Source organism: Myxine glutinosa, chromosome 12, assembly GCF_964187855.1.
Source record: "Myxine glutinosa chromosome 12, kmMyxGlut1.1, whole genome shotgun sequence".
Lineage (NCBI taxonomy): Eukaryota > Metazoa > Chordata > Myxini > Myxiniformes > Myxinidae > Myxine > Myxine glutinosa.
Genome location: NC_136272.1, coordinates 102,409,873 through 102,432,687, shown reverse-complemented (window position 1 = coordinate 102,432,687; position 22,815 = coordinate 102,409,873). Strand labels below are relative to the sequence as shown.

General features: G+C 40.2%; 1 protein-coding gene across 2 annotated transcripts in view; it reads left to right on the top strand.

Moving 5' to 3' along the window:
- The window catches only part of LOC137437704 (E3 ubiquitin-protein ligase SH3RF1), a 209,694-nt gene that overhangs the window by 127,091 nt on the left and 59,788 nt on the right, over positions 1 to 22,815 (top strand). For both annotated transcript variants that reach the window (XM_078766140.1, XM_078766139.1), the window contains exons 2-3: positions 17,184 to 17,360; positions 20,579 to 20,755. In XM_078766140.1, coding sequence (XP_078622266.1) covers positions 17,184 to 17,360; positions 20,579 to 20,755 — 354 coding nt within the window. The remainder of the gene's footprint in view (positions 1 to 17,183; positions 17,361 to 20,578; positions 20,756 to 22,815) is intronic.

Sequence of the window (22,815 nt, the reverse complement as noted above, 5' to 3'; positions counted from 1 at the left end):
TTTCCTATGCCATCTCCAGGCATTGCAAATCGTCATTGCCGGGCACCAAAGGGGGCTCGGCAGTGACGCACGCTGAAAGAGAGTACTCAGTTTTCACTCTGGTTTCTTGTTTGTTTGTTTTCTTGGTTGTCCGGGCGATATCTCAGCCATCCTTTGAGCTAGGAAGCTGAAATTTCGGCACAGTAGTGAGCAAGTCCTTTGTCAAATACGGTATTTTTTGTTTTTTGAATAATCAATTAATTGAGGAGTTATTTAATTATTAGCGTTTAATTAAGTACTTATTTAATTAATTAAATTTCATTTCTCTTCTGACCATTATTAACTCAGGCACCTTTTGAGTTAGGAAGCTGATATTTGGACATGCCAATGACCAGGTGATTTGGCTGCAAAGGATATTTTTGATTTATTAATTAATCAATTAATCGATTAATTATTTAATTATTCGATTAATGACAAAAAATTTTTTTTTTTTAAAGTTACAGATTCTGATGAAATAGTGGTAGTTTATGTGTTCTCTGACCAAATTGATTAATAATTTAATTTTTTTATGATTATTATTTATTTATTTTCATTATTAATCATTTATTTATTTTCTTTCTCATTTGGCCAATATCTCAGGCACCTTTTGAGCTGGGAAGCTAATATTTGGACATGAGTGACCAAGTGATGTGGCTATCAAGGATATTTTTGATTTATTGATTAATCATTTCATCTATTAAGTATTTATTGATTAATCGATTAATTATTTATTGAGTAATCAATTAATTATTTAATTTTTTATAAATGACTTCTTTAATTAAATTTCTAAAAGATACATCTTCGGATGAAGCACTACTGGTTTAGTTATGCGATTAGCCAATTGATTATGAAAATATTTTGTGATAATCTTTTATTGATTTTAATTATACAATTAATCAATCAATTAGTGTACACCTCTCCCTCCCAATGGAGCCTCAATGAGCTGCACTGCGGTATTGCCGGGCGCCAGAGGCGCCCCGGCAATGCCGCGCTGCAGCATATTTAATTATTTGGCATGGGGCGGTGTACTTTGAATGTATGTGTACTTGTTGTACACCGCTCCTTTCCTATGCCATCTCCAGGCATTGCAAATCGTCATTGCCGGGCACCAAAGGGGGCTCGGCAGTGACGCACGCTGAAAGAGAGTACTCAGTTTTCACTCTGGTTTCTTGTTTGTTTGTTTTCTTGGTTGTCCGGGCGATATCTCAGCCATCCTTCAAGCTAAGAAGCTGAAATTTCGGCACAGTAGTGAGCAAGTCCTTTGTCAAATACGGTATTTTTTGTTTTTTGAATAATCAATTAATTGAGGAGTTATTTAATTATTAGCGTTTAATTAAGTACTTATTTAATTAATTAAATTTCATTTATCTTCTGACCATTATTAACTCAGGCACCTTTTGAGTTAGGAAGCTGATATTTGGACATGCCAATGACCAGGTGATTTGGCTGCAAAGGATATTTTTGATTTATTAATTAATCAATTAATCGATTAATTATTTAATTATTCGATTAATGACAAAAAAATTTTTTTTTTTTAAGTTACAGATTCTGATGAAATAGTGGTAGTTTATGTGTTCTCTGACCAAATTGATTAATAATTTAATTTTTTTATGATTATTATTTATTTATTTTCATTATTAATCATTTATTTATTTTCTTTCTCATTTGGCCAATATCTCAGGCACCTTTTGAGCTGGGAAGCTAATATTTGGACATGAGTGACCAAGTGATGTGGCTATCAAGGATATTTTTGATTTATTGATTAATCATTTCATCTATTAAGTATTTATTGATTAATCGATTAATTATTTATTGAGTAATCAATTAATTATTTAATTTTTTATAAATGACTTATTTAATTAAATTTCTAAAAGATACATCTTCGGATGAAGCACTACTGGTTTAGTTATGCGATTAGCCAATTGATTATGAAAATATTTTGTGATAATCTTTTATTGATTTTAATTATACAATTAATCAATCAATTAGTGTACACCTCTCCCTCCCAATGCAGCCTCAATGAGCTGCACTGCGGTATTGCCGGGCGCCGGAGGCGCCCCGGCAATGCCGCGCTGCAGCATATTTAATTATTTGGCATGGGGCGGTGTACTTTGAATGTATGTGTACTTGTTTGTTTTCTTGTTTGTTGTACACCGCTCCTTTCCTATGCCACCTCCAGGCATTGCAAATCGTCATTGCCGGGCACCGAAGGGGGCTTGGCAGTGACGCACGCTGAAAGAGAGTACTCAGTTTTCACTCTGGTTTCTTGTTTTCTTGTTTGTTTGTTTTCTTTCTTGGTTGTCCGGACGATATCTCAGCCATCCTTTGAGCTAGGAAGCTGAAATTTCGGCACAGTAGTGAGCAAGTCCTTTGTCAAATACGGTATTTTTTGTTTTTTGAATAATCAATTAATTGAGGAGTTATTTAATTATTAGCGTTTAATTAAGTACTTATTTAATTAATTAAATTTCATTTATCTTCTGACCATTATTAACTCAGGCACCTTTTGAGTTAGGAAGCTGATATTTGGACATGCCAATGACCAGGTGATTTGGCTGCAAAGGATATTTTTGATTTATTAATTAATCAATTAATCGATTAATTATTTAATTATTCGATTAATGACAAAAAAATTTTTTTTTTTTAAGTTACAGATTCTGATGAAATAGTGGTAGTTTATGTGTTCTCTGACCAAATTGATTAATAATTTAATTTTTTTATGATTATTATTTATTTATTTTCATTATTAATCATTTATTTATTTTCTTTCTCATTTGGCCAATATCTCAGGCACCTTTTGAGCTGGGAAGCTAATATTTGGACATGAGTGACCAAGTGATGTGGCTATCAAGGATATTTTTGATTTATTGATTAATCATTTCATCTATTAAGTATTTATTGATTAATCGATTAATTATTTATTGAGTAATCAATTAATTATTTAATTTTTTATAAATGACTTATTTAATTAAATTTCTAAAAGATACATCTTCGGATGAAGCACTACTGGTTTAGTTATGCGATTAGCCAATTGATTATGAAAATATTTTGTGATAATCTTTTATTGATTTTAATTATACAATTAATCAATCAATTAGTGTACACCTCTCCCTCCCAATGCAGCCTCAATGAGCTGCACTGCGGTATTGCCGGGCGCCGGAGGCGCCCCGGCAATGCCGCGCTGCAGCATATTTAATTATTTGGCATGGGGCGGTGTACTTTGAATGTATGTGTACTTGTTTGTTTTCTTTCTTGGTTGTCCGGACGATATCTCAGCCATCCTTTGAGCTAGGAAGCTGAAATTTCGGCACAGTAGTGAGCAAGTCCTTTGTCAAATACGGTATTTTTTGTTTTTTGAATAATCAATTAATTGAGGAGTTATTTAATTATTAGCGTTTAATTAAGTACTTATTTAATTAATTAAATTTCATTTATCTTCTGACCATTATTAACTCAGGCACCTTTTGAGTTAGGAAGCTGATATTTGGACATGCCAATGACCAGGTGATTTGGCTGCAAAGGATATTTTTGATTTATTAATTAATCAATTAATCGATTAATTATTTAATTATTCGATTAATGACAAAAAAATTTTTTTTTTTTAAGTTACAGATTCTGATGAAATAGTGGTAGTTTATGTGTTCTCTGACCAAATTGATTAATAATTTAATTTTTTTATGATTATTATTTATTTATTTTCATTATTAATCATTTATTTATTTTCTTTCTCATTTGGCCAATATCTCAGGCACCTTTTGAGCTGGGAAGCTAATATTTGGACATGAGTGACCAAGTGATGTGGCTATCAAGGATATTTTTGATTTATTGATTAATCATTTCATCTATTAAGTATTTATTGATTAATCGATTAATTATTTATTGAGTAATCAATTAATTATTTAATTTTTTATAAATGACTTATTTAATTAAATTTCTAAAAGATACATCTTCGGATGAAGCACTACTGGTTTAGTTATGCGACTAGCCAATTGATTATGAAAATATTTTGTGATAATCTTTTATTGATTTTAATTATACAATTAATCAATCAATTAGTGTACACCTCTCCCTCCCAATGCAGCCTCAATGAGCTGCACTGCGGTATTGCCGGGCGCCGGAGGCGCCCCGGCAATGCCGCGCTGCAGCATATTTAATTATTTGGCATGGGGCGGTGTACTTTGAATGTATGTGTACTTGTTGTACACCGCTCCTTTCCTATGCCACCTCCAGGCATTGCAAATCGTCATTGCCGGGCACCGAAGGGGGCTCGGCAGTGACGCACGCTGAAAGAGAGTACTCAGTTTTCACTCTGGTTTCTTGTTTGTTTTCTTGGTTGTCCGGACGATATCTCAGCCATCCTTTGAGCTAGGAAGCTGAAATTTCGGCACAGTAGTGAGCAAGTCCTTTGTCAAATACGGTATTTTTTGTTTTTTGAATAATCAATTAATTGAGGAGTTATTTAATTATTAGCGTTTAATTAAGTACTTATTTAATTAATTAAATTTCATTTATCTTCTGACCATTATTAACTCAGGCACCTTTTGAGTTAGGAAGCTGATATTTGGACATGCCAATGACCAGGTGATTTGGCTGCAAAGGATATTTTTGATTTATTAATTAATCAATTAATCGATTAATTATTTAATTATTCGATTAATGACAAAAAATTTTTTTTTTTTTAAGTTACAGATTCTGATGAAATAGTGGTAGTTTATGTGTTCTCTGACCAAATTGATTAATAATTTAATTTTTTTATGATTATTATTTATTTATTTTCATTATTAATCATTTATTTATTTTCTTTCTCATTTGGCCAATATCTCAGGCACCTTTTGAGCTGGGAAGCTAATATTTGGACATGAGTGACCAAGTGATGTGGCTATTAAGGATATTTTTGATTTATTGATTAATCATTTCATCTATTAAGTATTTATTGATTAATCGATTAATTATTTATTGAGTAATCAATTAATTATTTAATTTTTTATAAATGACTTATTTAATTAAATTTCTAAAAGATACATCTTCGGATGAAGCACTACTGGTTTAGTTATGCGATTAGCCAATTGATTATGAAAATATTTTGTGATAATCTTTTATTGATTTTAATTATACAATTAATCAATCAATTAGTGTACACCTCTCCCTCCCAATGCAGCCTCAATGAGCTGCACTGCGGTATTGCCGGGCGCCGGAGGCGCCCCGGCAATGCCGCGCTGCAGCATATTTAATTATTTGGCATGGGGCGGTGTACTTTGAATGTATGTGTACTTGTTTTCTTTCTTGTTTGTTTGTTTGTTTGGTTGTCCGGGCGATATCTCAGCCATCCTTTGAGCTAGGAAGCTGAAATTTCAGCACAATAGTGAGCAAGGCCTTTGTCAAAAACGGTATTTTTTTTTTTTGATTAATCAATAAATTGAGGTGTTATTTAATTATTAGCGATTAATTAAGTACTTATTTAATTAATCAAATTTCCTTTCTCTTCTGACCATTAACTCAGGCACCTTTTGAGTTAGGAAGCTGATATTTGGACATGCCAATGACCAGGTGATTAGACTGCAAAGGATATTTTTGATTTATTAATTAATCAATTAATCGATTAATTATTTAATTATTCGATTAATGACAAAAAATTTTTTTTTTTTAAAGTTACAGATTCTGATGAAATAGTGGTAGTTTATGTGTTCTCTGACCAAATTGATTAATAATTTAATTTTTTTATGATTATTATTTATTTATTTTCATTATTAATCATTTATTTATTTTCTTTCTCATTTGGCCAATATCTCAGGCACCTTTTGAGCTGGGAAGCTAATATTTGGACATGAGTGACCAAGTGATGTGGCTATCAAGGATATTTTTGATTTATTGATTAATCATTTCATCTATTAATTATTTATTGATTAATCGATTAATTATTTATTGAGTAATCAATTAATTATTTAATTTTTTATAAGTGACTTATTTAATTAAATTTCTAAAAGATACATCTTCGGATGAAGCACCAGTGGTTTAGTTATGCGATTAGCCAATTGATTATGAAAATATTTTGTGATAATCTTTTATTGATTTTAATTATACAATTAATCAATCAATTAGTGTACACCTCTCCCTCCCAATGCAGCCTCAATGAGCTGCACTGCGGTATTGCCGGGCGCCAGAGGCGCCCCGGCAATGCCGCGCTGCAGCATATTTAATTATTTGGCATGGGGCGGTGTACTTTGAATGTATGTGTACTTGTTTCTTTTTCTGTTCAAACATTTAACGAATTTGTTAATACACCCACGGTGTTTTCCGGTAAACCCTCCGTGGGTAAATTCCCAAATTCCAGGCTTACCTCTACTCCTTTGTTCCTCTTTACTCCCGTTTGTGGACCCGCCCTCCTGAGACTGTTCAATTCTGCTCTTCCCTCCAGTGCTTCAAGCAAACGATGCATTACCATCTCAGGATGTTATCCCCCATCCCTACGCATGATCTTTTCTACCCCCATTCCCATACCCAACCCAACCCCCTTCTGTTATTTTGCCTAGCTTGTGGTGTCCAACTGTTGCCACATTGTCATTACAATGTGTTCTTACCATCTAACCTCTCCCCCCCCTCCCACTCCTCCATGAGCCTCGATTTCGTATGTTAAAAAAAAAAAAAAAAAATCCAAAGAGTCAAAGTTCAACAGGTGTTGAATTTTCGAAAAGGGATTCACTGACCAGAATGGCTTAAATTTTTCAGTCAATTCGTTATTGTCCAAACATTTTGTACTTCTCTGGAAAACCAAAGCGTGAACTTATGAGCGATGATTATGCACGGTTTTGAGACTTGCAAAAGTGTACATGCGTCATCTTTTATTTGTCCCTTACCGGTTTCACGGGAGAACACTATAGGTTTGCTCTCCATCTGTCTGTCTGTCCATCCGTCTGTCTGTCCGTCCATCTGTCTGTCCGTCCATCTGTCTGTCCGTCCATCTGTCTGTCCGTCCATCCCACCCGTGATTTTAAAGAGTTTTTCCCATACCCTTTATCATATTCAACTGAAACACGGTACATAGCTTTATTATTACCTCCACCACCGAAGGTGGATGGAGGTGATGTTTTCACCCCTGTCTGTTTGTGTGTCTGTCTGTCTAGAAACCAGATATCAAAAAAAAAATCTCAAAAAGTTGTCGATGGATTCAGCCGAAATTTGGTGGAGAGGTTGGCTATGTGCCGAGGACTAAATGGTTAGCTTTTGGTGAATATCCAGATCTGGATCTGGATCTAAGAATTTTAAAAGTGATTCTTCACCATTGAGAGCTCTGGAAAAACCGATATACAGTCACGTGAAAAAGTAAGTACACCCCATGTAAAGTTTTGACTTTTTCAACATATTTCAACATACAGCTATTTGATCTTCATTTCAACAATATTGATAGATAAAGGTGAGATAATATAACAAATATCATGAAACATTTACATTTTGTAGTCCATTGTATAATTTAAATAAACAAAAATGCAAATTTCGCATGTGGAAAAAGTAAGTACACCCTTGGCTCTAATACGTGGTATTGCCCCCTTTGGCAGAAACAATCTCAAGTAGGCGTTTCTTATAACTGTCCACCAGTCTCTGACATCGACTGGGAGAAATTTTTGCCGACTCCTCCATGCAGAATTCTTTCAGCTGTGCGATGTTTGAGGGGTTTCTTGCATGCACAGCTCGTTTAAAATCCCCCCACAACATATCGATGGGATTTAGATCCTGGCTTTGACTTGGCCATTCCAGAACCCTCCATTTCTTTCTTTTCAGCCATTCCTTGGTGGATTTACTGGTATGTTTAGGGTCATTGTCATGTTGCAAGGTCCACCTTCGGTTGAGCTTCAACTTTCCGACAGATGGCCTCACATTATCCTCAAGCACCCTCTGGTACAATGAAGAATTAATCGTGGATTCTGTGATGGTGATCTGCCCAGGCCCTGATGCAGCAAAGCTGCCCCAAACTACAATATTTCCACCACCATGCTTTACAGTTGGTAGAAGGTTCTTGTGGTCAAATGCTGTCTTTGGTTTTCGCCAAACATGTCTTCTGGTACTGTGGCCAAATAGCTCTACCTTTGACTCATCTGTCCTGAGCACATTGTTCCAGAAGTGCTGGTCTTTGCCTCGGTGTTCATTGGCAAACTTTAGTCTTGCCCTGATGTTCTTTCTGGACAGCAAAGGTTTCCTCCTGTCACACTTCCCATGTAGATCAAATTTGTGCAGCCTCTTTCTAATGGTAGGCTCGTGCACTTTGACATCAACAGTGGCAAGAGCTACCTGTAGGTCCCGTGATGACATTCTGGGGTTCTTAGAGACTTATTTCAGCATCTTGCGGTCTGCTCTCGGGCTGAACTTGCTGAGGCGGCCTGGCCTGAACATGTTGGCAAAACAACAACAACATGCATTTTAAGGCCATTTTCCCTGCAAGAGCGGGGGTTAGCCTTGCGGTCCCCATGACAATCTTCTCCATTTTGCCCTATTTTCTGCATCTCTCCTTGTTAACCCCCTTGCCCGCATTTCTTCTTCCACCATCTTTAGCCAAGTCTTTCTCGGTCTTCCCCGTCCTCTACTTCCTTCTACATTCATTTCCATCACTCTTCTCAACCAGTCACTTTCATCCTTCCTCAACACATGACCAAACCATCTCAACCTGTTCCTCTTCACAGCATCAATCACAGGCTCTATTCCCATCATCTTTCGCAATTCATCATTTGTCTTCCCCTCTCTCAACGATACTCTGCACATCCACCAAACCATTCGCATTTCCACCCTTTCCAGCCTTCGTTGCTGCTGCTTCGTTGCTGTTCATTACCCATGTCTCGCTCCCATAAATCATAACACTTCTCACACATGCAGCATACACCTTTCCCTTCAGCTTCAACGACACTCCCCTCCTCATCAGCGCGCCACTCAGTTCCCGAAACTTCTTCCATGCACATCTCACTCTCGCAACCGTTGCCGAGTCTGATCCACCTTCTCCATTCAGCATGTCTCCGAGGTAGCAAAATGTTTTCACACCTTCCAGCTTCACGCCGTCTCCAAGATCCACCTCAACATTTCCTCCATCTGCAGCTCCCTCTGTGCACACCTTACATTTGAATGTAGCTGCCACACTGGTTAATGACCCTCTCAGACCACTACATTTTTGATGAACCCACTCAGCGCACATTGTACACTGAATGGAGTTCACTCCGACACCATTCCGACACACAGCACAGGGCCACTTCCCAGTTCTTTCCACCTCGCCACATGCTTTACCACTTGCCATCACCTTCGTCTTTCCGATATTCACCTTCAGACCTTTTGTCTCCATACATTCCTTCCACGTGTTCATCTTTTCCTTCAGTCCATCCATACTTTCCGCAATCAACACCAGATCATCTGCATACAACAACTCCCACGGTAAACCCTCCTTTACGTTCTGAGCCAGCACCTCCATCACAGCTACAAATAGTAGTGGACTTAGTACCGACCCCTGACCGACTTTTTCCACATGCGAAATTTGCATTTATGTTTATTTAAATTATACAATGGACTACAAAATGTAAATGTTTCATGATATTTGTTATATTATATCACCTTTATCTATCAATATTTTTGAAATGAAGATCAAATAGCTGTATGTTGAAATATTTTGAAAAAGTCAAAACTTTACATGGGGTGTACTTACCTTTTCACGTGACTGTATAGCACGATATCTCAAAAACGTATGGACGGATTTGGAGGAAACTTGGTGGACAGTTTGGGTGTGTGACAAGGACAAATCGATTCGATTTTGGTGAAGATCTGAATCTTTATCCGGATAAGAGAATTATTTAATTTTTATAAGCTGATTCCTCACCATTGAGTGATCGGGCCAACATCCATGTATAGCCCGATATTACTAAAAGTTATGGATGAGTTATGGTAAAACTTGGTCGATGAGTTTAAGTGACAAGAACAAGGCAATTCGATATTGGTTCAGGTCGCATCCAGATCTGACCTATCGGTGTGATTCAGCCTGGTGGAGGTATGCTCTCTACCAAGTGCCCTTCTAGTTTATATATGAGTCTAGCTAGGCTCATGGAACAGCTAAAAAACAAAAGGTAGTGGGTTCATCAACTACCACAGGGTATGGGGGATGACGGGGACATACAGAAGAAGGAAAAGAGTAATAACAAAAACGAGAAACAATGGCTTGGGAAGAAACAGAATGGAAAATAATCCGTGTTTACAGGAGATATTGGATGTGTACAGGTGAGCAATCCTATTACTGGTTTCAAAGTCTGCATCCATTTTGGAGAAGGTAGACATGGAACAAAGCATTTACCTTCTTTTTTTTTTAATGTGAAGGAAACATTTTATCTCTTCTTTCATCAGTCATTGCAATTTCGGTCCATATCTCTTTGACCTGTGGCATTTGATTTCAAAACATAAAAAGCTTTCCTAAGATCTTTTTCTTTTCATTTCTAAATGGGAAATTTGGAAGGAGAACCGAAGATGAGGCAACCCAGAAGGAAGTCATTTTACCTGACACATACCTGGCTGGATTTTTGGGATTCTTGTCTGCCCACAGGCACACCTATCATTAAAATTGCCTCGTCTCAATCTGTATCCCCCATTCTTGGACAACTGAAGTTGTTAATCTCATCAGGCCTCTCATTTTCAATTAAGACTCCACCATGGGCAATCCGATACTCACGAGGCTAATTTGTCACATCTGGGCTCCTTACGTGAACGCACGCGAGGATGATGCATCCATACCTCTGGTTTTCGGCCGTGCCTCTGATCAAGGTGATGTTTCCGCTTATTCGTTCACCGTCGCCTGGCCTTGCGCACCTGCCAAGAGAACCGGAGAGAATCCTTAGCTATTAGTCAGGTTCACTATGTTTTTTTCGTTCAAAATTTTTGGAGATTAGCAAAACTATACATTATTGGAATACTCAGAGCATGAGGAATCCAAAAATTAATGTTGGCATTTGCGTAGACACCTTTGCGAAAATGACACTCTGATTTGTAAAAGTGATGTGATGAAGATCTGTAAAAGCATATTCCTGAACGGTATAGAGTATAGACCGAGTAGATCCTGTGTATAGGACTTAGAGTTCAATCTGATACTAACAAGGCTGCTTTCTTGCTTTATAAACCCATACCTATAACTTCAAAGGACTTGCAATATCATGTATTATGTAATAGTTATATCACAAATATAAAGACAATGGTTTGCAATTACCTTTGTTTGTTGCTTTTCTATAATCCTGAGCACTATTTTGAGGCCTTCATTGGATTCCTTGACCCAGAAAACATAGGATTTAGCATATTTAACTAAGTTTCTAGGTTGACGAGAAGCCGAGATAGCGCAAAATATGTACAGGGTCCGTCAGGGAGGTGTGACGATTTTCAGAAAACTCGTACACAGTTATTTTTAGTCGAATTTCAATTTTTTTTATTTTAAAGACTACATATATAATGCCATGTAATACACTGTAACAAAGACATTTTAAAAATGTAATTCATGTTTGAAAAATGACATCATCTAAATGGCGGCCGTTCTTGTCCAAGCATTCTTGCAGACGCGCGGAAAAGTTCCAGCATTTCTCAGCACAGCAGCATCCCTCAGCAGTTCCAGCATTCTTTCTGCGAACGTAAACCGCCGTACGAAATCATTCTGCTGCAGTTCTTGAACCACCATGATTTTGTACGCGTGATAATGAAGGTCCAAGTGCAAAATTCGACGAACTGATCTGTCTGACATCCGTAGAGCGCGAGCGTGCCGTACCGCTGACCGACGAGGGCTGGCCTCCACAGCTTGTCGAACCCTTTCGATGTTTTCCGGGGTCCTAACGGTTCGATCACCTCCCCGAGCTGCTCCCGGCCTCACAGATCCAGTTGTCCTGAAGTTTTTTACCCACTTCAATATTGTGTTTCGAGACGGAACGGCGCCACGTCGACCAACATTGAAGTGAGTACGAAATCTGCGCTGTGTAAGCACCACCGAACTACCCGTTTGAATAAACGTCTCAACAACAAAGACGTGTTGTTCAATCGTCCACAGCTCCATGGCTACTGAAATGGCGCCGAACAACGAGTAACCAACAGCCATCACGCATGCGCTAGACCCCCCACTTGCATTGTTATACCCAATTCAAACATGAATTACATTTTTTAAATGTCTTTGTTACAGTGTATTAAATGGCATTATAGCCGGCGAAGCCGGTGTTGTGAATAAACGCGTACGTATTATGTCGAAAACCAGATTATGCCTTGGCTTGAGAATTCCGAAGCTCAATGGAGGCCGCCATCTTGCGGATGCGGAAGTATGCATAACAAATTGAAAAACGTTCAATTGGAGTTTCTTTCACCCGTCTTTGTTTGATTCACGATCTTATGCACCTCTAATTGATAATTAAAATACTTTAAGACCAACCTCGGCCCGCATGGGCCTGGTTATCTTCAACGAAAATTGTCACCAAACACCGGAACCAATGAGATTCGAGCATTTGAAAAAATATTTCTAAAACCAAATCACTCAATGGAGGCCGCCATCGACCGGATGCGGAAGTTTGCATAAAACAATTGCGAAAAAGTTCAATAGGAGTTTGTTTCACCCGTCTTTGTTTGATTCACAATCTAATGCACCTCTAATTTGTAATTAAAATACGTTAAGACCAACCTCGTTATCTTCAACGAAAATCGTCACCAAACACCGGAACCAATGAGATTCGAGCATTTGAAAAATATTTTGTTAAAGCTTATTACGCGTTTCGGAGGGTGAAAACGGCGTCAAATATTCTAAAATTGACGAAGAATTATTTTTTAGAAATCTCACGGCCGTAGAGGAGTAGTTTTTCACGGCCGGAAATATCCGAAGTTGAGACGGAATTCACCGAATTAATCAAGAAGGAAATTTTATCAATTTTAATCTCATCCAGAATGCAAATGGTGTCATTTTGAACTAGGTATGGTACCTACTACACCTACCTACTACCAACTACCTAACCTACTGATGCCATGGTGATGGGTAAAATAGTGGCAAGAGGCTTTGGCTTCGCCGGCTCATTGCGGCTTTGCAGTCGGGTACTAGTATATGTAGTCTTTAAAAAAAAAAAAAAATTGAAATTCGATTAAAAATAACTGTGTACGAGTTTTCTGAAAATCGTCACACCTCCCAGCCGGACCCTGTATTTTATGGCGGCCATTTTGAAAATCCAAAATCTGTGTCTGTGCAAATGCCGACTTTGATTTTCGGATTCTCCATGCTCTGATTCCAAAAATGTACAGGTTTGCTAATCTCCCAAAATTTTGAACGAAATTATATTTGTTAACATAGTGAACCTGACTATGTCCGCACGCGGCAGGCTTGCACACAGCCTGTTTGCAGTGGAACAGCTGAACAGTAATTGCGGTTCTGATTCGTTAATTAGATATACAAATTAGCATAATCGTGTCCATGTAGATGCATCAGTGGATGACAGCTTCTCCTTTTTTTTTTCCGGATTGCGAGACGGTCCGATCCACTTATTCCCATTACACGGACGACGTCACAACATCGGCCGTGAATCAGCTGCTCTGTCTGAGAGGGCCTTTTGGAAAGGCCTGATTATAGGGCAGTGTTTCCACGAGCGGAGTTCATTGAAGAAAAATGCAGACACACCCATGGAATGGCTTGACGAACGCACGACCGGTGGCAATTTGTTGTCGTCTGCATTTATACGCGTTCGAAAACTGTGAATTGCCTCAGGAGAATGCAACCGTGAGGAATGTCTGTTGCGTGCCGACGGGTGTGGTGCGGTTGTCCTGATGGAATGTAATATCGGGTCCTGTTTTACTACCAAGAATATTTTCGAACTCAAACTTAATGAGATTCCAAAGCAGAACCTCACTGTTGTTTCCTAGTTTTGAGAAGTATTTCTAGATTATTGTGTACGTGTGCACAGCATGAGGAATTGTCACATTTTGGATTTAAGATTGACTCCTGCTGGGCCCAAAGCTCCCTAACTATATTCAAACAGTGATGTTGGGACGTTGATGTTGTTGTGTTGACGTGAAATGGACGATTTTATTTCATGGAATGTGAGATTTTCTGCTCTCTCTGCTCACCTTCACTCCTTCATTCCTCTTTTCTCCCGCCTCTGGAACAAACTCCCTCACTCTCTTCGATCCCACTCCTCCCTCCAGGTCTTTAAAACAGCTGTTCACCACCATCTCTTATCTTCCCCCATCCAAAACCTTGATCTAATTCACCCGAGATCCACTTTTTTGAAATACCGACTTCTTTCCTGGAAGGTCTAGCAGTGTCCATGTGTTTTTTACCTCTTCCACCCCCCAACCCTTCCCCTGCCTCCTCCCCCCAAGCCCTCTCCCTCCCACAGATTTCCCGATGTCCCTGCTCTCAAATGTTGTACTTATGTGCTTCCCCCTCTCTCCCCATCTTGTCTTCCGCTCCTTTTATTTTGTCTTGTGCCCGTTTGTATTTTTGTCATTAATGTTGCCTCTTACACGAGCCTCGATCCTGTATACAAAAAGAAATTGAAATAAATTGAAAGGAAGCTTGGAGGAGATGGAAGTAGGAGGTGGGGGGATTCATAGGCCCAACGGTGTGTAGACTAGCCTACACAGAGAAGGGCCTAATTCCATCTAATTGTACCTTTCTTCCCCCCAACCCCAAATTTTGTATCCGAATATGCAGGCGGCCCTTAAAATGAACAAAACTCCTTTCAGCTACATTTCCAGCTGAGACTCGGTCGTGTTTATGTTGCCAGTTGGGTTGTTGGTGGGAGTAGTAGAGGTAGGTGTTTGCATTACAGAATTGTCATATTAATTCACACTGGAAATAACCCATTATTTACACTTTACAAAATAATAATTGTTTAACTTTCTGTTAGCTTGTTGAAGTTTTGCCATATTAATTTATTGCTTAAAATAACAAGGAACCTTGACAGAGGAGGAGGAGGCCATTCGGCCCGTTATGCTTGCGCTGCACCAACATCAGATCAAACAAATCCGTCTCAGGCCACAGACCCAATGTCAATGGGGGAGGAAGAAGGTTCCATGTGTGCAAACAAAATGATATCTAATCTGAAAGTATTTTTTATTATCACTACTCTAAATAAACGTTTTTTTGTTGTTGTTTTGGGGGGAATTTAAGGTGGGGTGAGGGGACAAAGGTGGTTGTAGGGAGAGGTATGTCCAACGACCGACCACAACCACCCTTCGATGAGACCCTCCCACAGGCATCAGTATCACTACACATGTATACAATCAACCATGCACACGCTACCTACCTACAAGTCCTTCCAATATCCCTGTACCCCTCTATGTCCATATCCATCCAATCCCAGTTGATATCCCAATTCACACCCATATACTCCCTCTGCTACCACTACCCCATCCAGGCATTAAGTACTCTGATTGAAAGACCCCTGCCCTATTACCGTCCTAACTCTACTCCATCACTTTCAGGCTATGGGCCCTTGTCCTATCACTACTGTCCATTCTACAGCAGCTGCTGCTGCTGTTGTTGTTGTTGTTGTTGTTGTTGTTGTTATCTGCAAGCTGTTTGAAAAAAGTGGGGGGATATTGTAATCGGCTCCATCCGTCTGTCATGCTCTCTCATAAACGGTTGGGCAGAAATTCACCAAGCTTGGTAGTTGTGATCACCACATGGCGAGAAAGTGAAGACCATTGTCATTTTTGTCCATCCTCAGTCAAAAGGTCAAATACCGAAAAATGCAATTACGGACACATTTTTAAGCATTTGTTGTTGATGAAACTTTGAATACTCACTCAACATTGGGGGATGCATGAAATATGTAACGTTTTTCTTGGATTTGATCCCGTTTCATTCCCCAGGGTGTGGGGACTTGGGGTCACAAAGGGTCAAAATGGGAAAAAAGATTTTAAACTCAAAATTTAAAAATTTGATATTAGGTTGTTCCTAGTGGAAGTTTTGCCATTTTTCAACTTTGCTTTAGATGGGAAGCGGGGGGATCACCTTCGCTCTAGTTGTTGTTTTTCAACAGAACGGGGCAGGTGGTCTTATCGACACTTATGGAAGGGCTGAAATGGTTAAATGCAGTACAGAAAATAAAAACAAAACAAAAGGATTTGTCATGGTTCTTAATAAGGCCCTAACCCTAACCCTAACCCTAACCCTAACCCTAACCCTAACCCTGACCCTAACCCTAACTGTAACCCTAACCCTAACTGTAACCCTAACCCTAACCCTAACCCTAACCCTAACCCTAACCCTAACTGTAACCCTAACCTAACCCATAAGACCTTTTTTCATGTCCTAACTTTTTTGGTCACCCATTGTCTTCCAAGTTATGTGTGTACGTGCTGTGCCATTACTTTGTAAGCACTTTCTGTGGTCCGCACCTGGGTATTTGGTATACTATGTGTATTTCCCTGAAATTCCTCTGAGGCTCGTCTGTCTCCTATGAGATACAGACGTATGTACACACTCAGATCCAGAAAGGTGAAAAGTGATGGTAAACAGGAGGGAGGGTTAAGCTGCCAGTTTGAGATGTATTGTATGTTTAACACTCAGGTCTATCAAGGATAAATATTGTTAAACACAATCGAGGCTTGTTGACAGATCAATGTCTCCTACGAGTCTGATTCATCTATCCGAACTCCAGCACAGTTCGCCTTGAAAGTTTTCCTTTTATTTGACTGCAATTTCGTTTTAATCTCCCCCCTTTTAAAGCCACTTTATACGCATGTCAGAAACAACTGCCTTGACTTTATCAAAAGCCCTTTTGCCACCACGGCCGGGCCGCATCCACGTTACACGCGTAACCTTTCCATTTTGCAGTGCCGAGTTCTGTGGTCGCGTGTAGAGCAATTCCATTTAAATTTTAAACAGAAAGGCAATTTTAAATCCCAGTCGAAATGGTACTCTGAAAGGAACCAAGCCCGGCTACAACATCACTCTAATCTCTCGAGCCACCTGTTTAGCCAGAACAAAGGATGTGACACTGGACTCGTCTATTTTATTTACAATTACTTGACCCATTTGGTGACGTTTGCGAAGTGTCCCGTAATTGGAGCGTTAAATGGAGCTCTCCCTTAATGCACACTTATTCCATTGCTTGTTGCAGACGAGTTGTGTGGCATGATAGAAAAGTGCTTGTGAATGAGGCATTGAACCTTTGTGGCATTCTTGTTTTCTGCAGCAAGGGTTTCCAACACTGCCATGTGCCAGAGCACTGTACTCCTATGAGGGGAAAGACCCGGGCGACCTGGCTTTCACCAAAGGGGATCTGATCATCCTCCGGCGTCGCGTGGATGAGAGCTGGTATCAGGGCGAGACGAGCAGTCGACAGGGATTCTTTCCTGCCAGTTACGTTCAAGTACGTACACATTTAATTTTGTTTTGATACATTACAAATCTCATGGAAGAGCAAAATAACAGGGAATAAGGGTAAAAAGACACAAAATGGGGCAAAAGGATAACATTAGGACAAGAACATATGGATGCATCTCAGCAGAAGAGAAGGAATTGTGGCCGAAGGGTGGGAACAGGGCCTCAGTGGGTGTCGTGAAGCTCAGAGGTATAAATGGGAGAAAGACCATGAGGGTAGTAATCGCAGACTTGAAATTCTGGAGGGAAGAGCTCAAGACAACAGACTTAGGAAAACAGTTCCACAGGTGAAATAAGAATGAATGAATGTGACCGTTAAGCTCAGACTTGTGGGAAAGTAATAAAGAAAGTGTTTCTAGTCGAATGTGTGGACCTTGCATCGCCATTAGTTGGGCAGATAGGTGAGATGGCAGGAGGAGCAAGACCAGAATCATCATCATCAATGCAGTACACGCTTTACAGAGCTTTGTGTCGGGGTGAGGAACTGGAGCCATTTCAAAAGTGATACAGTGGATTTTTCAGTGATGGTCATTGATGTATATCAAGAACAGGAGTGGTAGAAGAACGATGCATTGATGGACATCGGCATCGACAGCGTAGAGAATAGGAAAGAACTCCATCCAAAGTAGCCCACTGCTTGCAATCACACAGGTAATCTGAAAGCCTGTCTCGGGGGGAATTCTGGATACAATTAGGTGACAATTTGACATCATTTTGATGTGTGGTAACATCAGTGTGATTTTTCATGATGCAGTTACATTGACTGCTCTTAAAGAATGGCCTGAGAGCAGGTAGAGAAAACAGACAGAGCATCAGGTCCAGTAAGAGTGCTTGAGTCAGGAAGGAGTGGCTATGAATTTGTCATCCTTAACCCTTTGAGTACGGGATTTTTTTTGATAAAAATACCCCCGGTACGGGATTAATTTTGGCCAAAGTAACTATAAACAATCTCCAGGCAGTAGTTCAGTGTATAAATTCAATGCAACCACGGACTGACGATCTATTTATAGGTATAGTCGATGACGTGTAGTAACATCATCCGTACACAAAACTTTTTTGCGGGTTGCGGCACTGGACGTCATCCGTACTCAAAAGGTTAAGACGAGGGAATGGTGTTGGATGTTTTCTGTGTGGGGTGGGGCGGATAGGGGTGGAGGGGTAGCATTGGTACTGGAAGAAAAGCATTTGGGGCCTTGACCTCTTCTGCAAAGTCATAGCTAAGGCAGTCATACTTCACGTGGGTAATGCCCATTGTGACCCTCATCCATCAAGAGTAAAGAAAAACAATGAGGAGCATGGCCAACTTTGTCAACTGCCACCAAGCTTTTGTGGATGGTAGGATACCTGTCAGTTCAGATCTCAGGTGGGCGTGATGTTGAGCTCTGGCACAGCTGGGGATGACAGGCACAATGATTGTGAGCTTTACAGAGAGACTGCAGTGTCCCTTGAGTGGAGTTAGTTATCCAGGAGTAAAAGGCAAACTGCCTTCTTGCATTTACCTCGCCAAATAAATAGTTGTCCCAATGGACAAGATGTTGGGCAGGATAGCAGGAGGTGTAAAGGTATGAATTAACAGAGGAGGGAGAAAGAGAGAGTCATTTCATGAGTAATGAGTCCTGTGCACTGTCTGCATCCAGAGATAAAGAGAGAGTGGATCAGTTATTGTTAGAGATGGTCAAAAAGTCTTCCCCCTCCCAGATATGAAAGAATGGTCGGTCATGCGTCAGTAAAACCCGACACAAATGTTCATCCTTTCAATATATAATTTCAAGACAGTGTCACACAATTCTCCCGGCGGTTGAAAACAAAGAGTCCCTCATGGATAGCGGGCCAGCAAGAATTTTGCAACCTGTACGATCACGTGAGGTTTAACACTGAGTGTCGGCAGCTCCAAATCCTGTCAGGTGTGGCCCCTCAAGAGAACCTTTTTTTTTGAACTACGTCCTGCCAACACAAACTTGTTGGAGAAACGGGATGCCGGCTAAGGGTTAGTTGGGTTACCGAGGGCCTCATTACACACCGTGCCAAGCAGATTTCTGTGCGGGCTTCTCAGGATACTCTCCGTTCCTGGGAACGTAAATGCACAGCCACGATGGGCCACAGTCTGTTTGCGTGTCCACGCAATGCAGGGGCCACAGTCTGTTTGCGTGTCCACGCAATGCAGGGGTATGCTCTGAGATCCAAATGATTTTTTTTTTAATGGCGTGAAATTGGTGCCGTGTTAAACTTTGTGAGGTCACGATCATCAAAAGAACTGAATAGGATGAAACTGGGGAAAAATAAGTAAATAAAAGCCGAGCCCTGGGCAGCTGACCCATACCTCAGTCAGGAAGCACTGGGTCTCTGGTCTCTCTCCGGTGTTTTTCTAAAAGGCTCCAAGGCCAAAGGGCACCCTCACAGCTGTGTAAAGACAGCGCTCCAACACACTTGGTTCGCACACGTGTTTTGGCATTATTACAACTCTTTACAAATTGAGCTCGATCGCCGTTCCCTGTTGCCCCCTCCCAAGCGATCTTGAAAGGTCATGTTTGTCTTTCCCGCCGCTTTGTTGAACTCAAATTGTGGACGCTGAGGTTGAGTCCAGACAGAACGGTGGGCAGGGAAGCCAGGGTTTACAGGCTGAACCCATGCCCTGGAATCCCTTGCTCTCCATTGGTGGCTTTTAGCATAACGGAGACAAAGTCACTGTTGTGTCAAACGTTTTTCATGCAATTTATTTTTCTTTTGACTTCCCGTGACCTATCGGGATGTCAAGGACAACGTTTTCTCAAAATATTCAGGCAGGCGTCTATCGCCGGGTACGTTCTGGTAGATTGTTGGCGCAACTTTAGGAGGAATTGGGTTATATAAACAAGTACTGTAAGTAGAGGGTACCAAGGACAGATTACATATTGGCCTAATTGTTAGTAAAGGTAGGGGGTTGATTACTCTGAAGATCATAAATGAACCAGCTAGGATTTTACTGACGGTCTAGTACGAGTTGCGACATGGTAATTCTTGTGAAATAAGCTTTGGTTCAAGAAGCTCCAAGTCCAGATCCCTAATACCACCACCTCATCTTAAAATTGGCAATTGCAAATTATTGAGGAGGGTCTTACGATGAGGGTTTGCTCAATAATCTGTGCAGAAAAATCAAGTGCAGATAGGGTGAGAGTGGAGATGTGTTAAACTGTTGAGAATATCTAACAGAATTTTTTCTTTGTGCAGGTCTTGCGGCCATTACCACTGCCACCGAATGCACAGATCACGCAGCAGACTGTGCTGGGCCCGCTGCTCGCGATGCACTCGCAGGGCCGTGCTGTGCCGGCCCCACAGTGCAGAGCCTTGTACGACTTCTCGGTGTCCGGAGGGGAGCAGGACAAGGATTGTCTTACCTTTGCCAAGGTGCCTGGGATCAAAGCGCGAGTTTCTAATTCAATTGGACCTTTCATTTGTGTGACATTAATCACCCCTTCATATACGTGTACAATTGTACATCATTTTCATATCAAGGACCCATGTTTTTCATCATAATTCCTAGGTTCGAAGTGGTAACAATTCCCAGTAATTATTCGAGAATTTAAATAAAATAATCCCTTGAAACCACTGCAGTTTTTGCTTTACCACTAATGGTACTTCATTTGCCATTGGAAATAAGTACGCATTTGGAAGGTTAGATTATAAACATGACAGAACAAGTTGTTGAGTTAGTCTTAAAATGACAAAGAAACGGCAGTTCCTCATTGGTTTGTGCAGACATTTAAATTCCTTGCATATTCAAACCATTCATTTTGAATGGAATGATGTACCAGTCTGGCCACGTGTTAAAATGAGCGTGTGTGTGTACTCTCCTTGTCGGTCCGTGTCGTCCTAACCCCGGCCCACCCCACCCCCCCCCCCCCCCTCAAGCCCAGCTGCACCCACCCATGAAAGTTAAAAGACATGAACAGTATTATGACTGCATGTTGAACTACTTTTGTTATCTTTCTCATTCTCATCGTCTGTGTAACTTGTACATCGATCTGTTACCATACTCACCCAACTTCTGAACAAAAGAGACAAAAGCCCACAGGACTTGGCAGACATATGTCGGAACATGTACATCTGCCACGCGCTTCGATATAAAAACAAATATTTTATTCTACCGTTAGGGTTAGAGCTATGGTTAGAGTTAGATTTAGGGTTAGATTTAGGGTTGGCATTAATGTAATGAGAATTGGAAGTTAGCATCAGGTTTATCGTTAGGGTTAGGATTAGCGTTAGGGTTAGAGTTAGGGTTAGACTTAGGGTTTGCATTAGGGTTAGATTTAGGGTTATAGTTCAGGTTAGCGTTAAGCTGAAAGTTAGCGTTAGAATTAGACTTACAGTTAGATTTAGGGTTATAGTTAGGGTTAGCGTTAAGTTGAGAGTTAGTGTTTATGGTTAGAGTTACGGTTAGATTTATGGTTATAGTTAGGGTTAGCATTAAGCTGAGAGTTAGCGTTAGGATTAGAGTTACAGTTAGTTTTAGGGTTATAGTTAGGGTTAGCGTTAAGCCGAGAGTTAGCGTTAGAATTACGGTTAGATTTAGGGTTAGTGTTGAGGTTAACGTTGGTGTTGGTGTTAGGATTAGAGTTAGATTTAGAGTTAGAGGTAGGTCTCGGGTTATTATTAGTGTATGGGGCAGGTTAGGGTTCAGTCGAGATGGTTAGGGTCGTTAGGGTTAGGATTAGGATTAGGGCTAGATTTAGGGTTAGCGTTGAGGTTAACGTTGGTGTTGGTGTTAGGATTAGAGTTAGATTTAGAGTTAGAGGTAGTTTTCGGGTTATTATTAGTGTATGGGGCAGATTAGGGTTCAGTCGAGATGGTTAGGGTCGTTAGGGTTAGGATTAGGGTTAGGATTAGGGTTAGATTTAGGGTTAGTGTTGAGGTTAACGTTGGTGTTGGTGTTAGGATTAGAGTTAGATTTAGAGTTAGAGGTAGGTCTCGGGTTATTATTAGTGTATGGGGCAGGTTAGGGTTCAGTCGAGATGGTTAGGGTCGTTAGGGTTAGGATTAGGATTAGGGCTAGATTTAGGGTTAGCGTTGAGGTTAACGTTGGTGTTGGTGTTAGGATTAGAGTTCGATTTAGAGTTAGAGGTAGTTTTCGGGTTATTATTAGTGTATGGGGCAGATTAGGGTTCAGTCGAGATGGTTAGGGTCGTTAGGGTTAGGATTAGGGTTAGGATTAGGGTTAGATTTAGGGTTAGCAATGAGGTTAACGTTAGTGTTGGTGTTAGGATTAGAGTTAAATTTAGAGTTAGAGGTAGGTTTCGGGTTATTATTAGTGTATGGGGCAGGTTAGGGTTCAGTCGAGATGGTTAGGGTCGTTAGGGTTAGGATTAGGATTAGGGCTAGATTTAGGGTTAGCGTTGAGGTTAACGTTGGTGTTGGTGTTAGGATTAGAGTTCGATTTAGAGTTAGAGGTAGTTTTCGGGTTATTATTA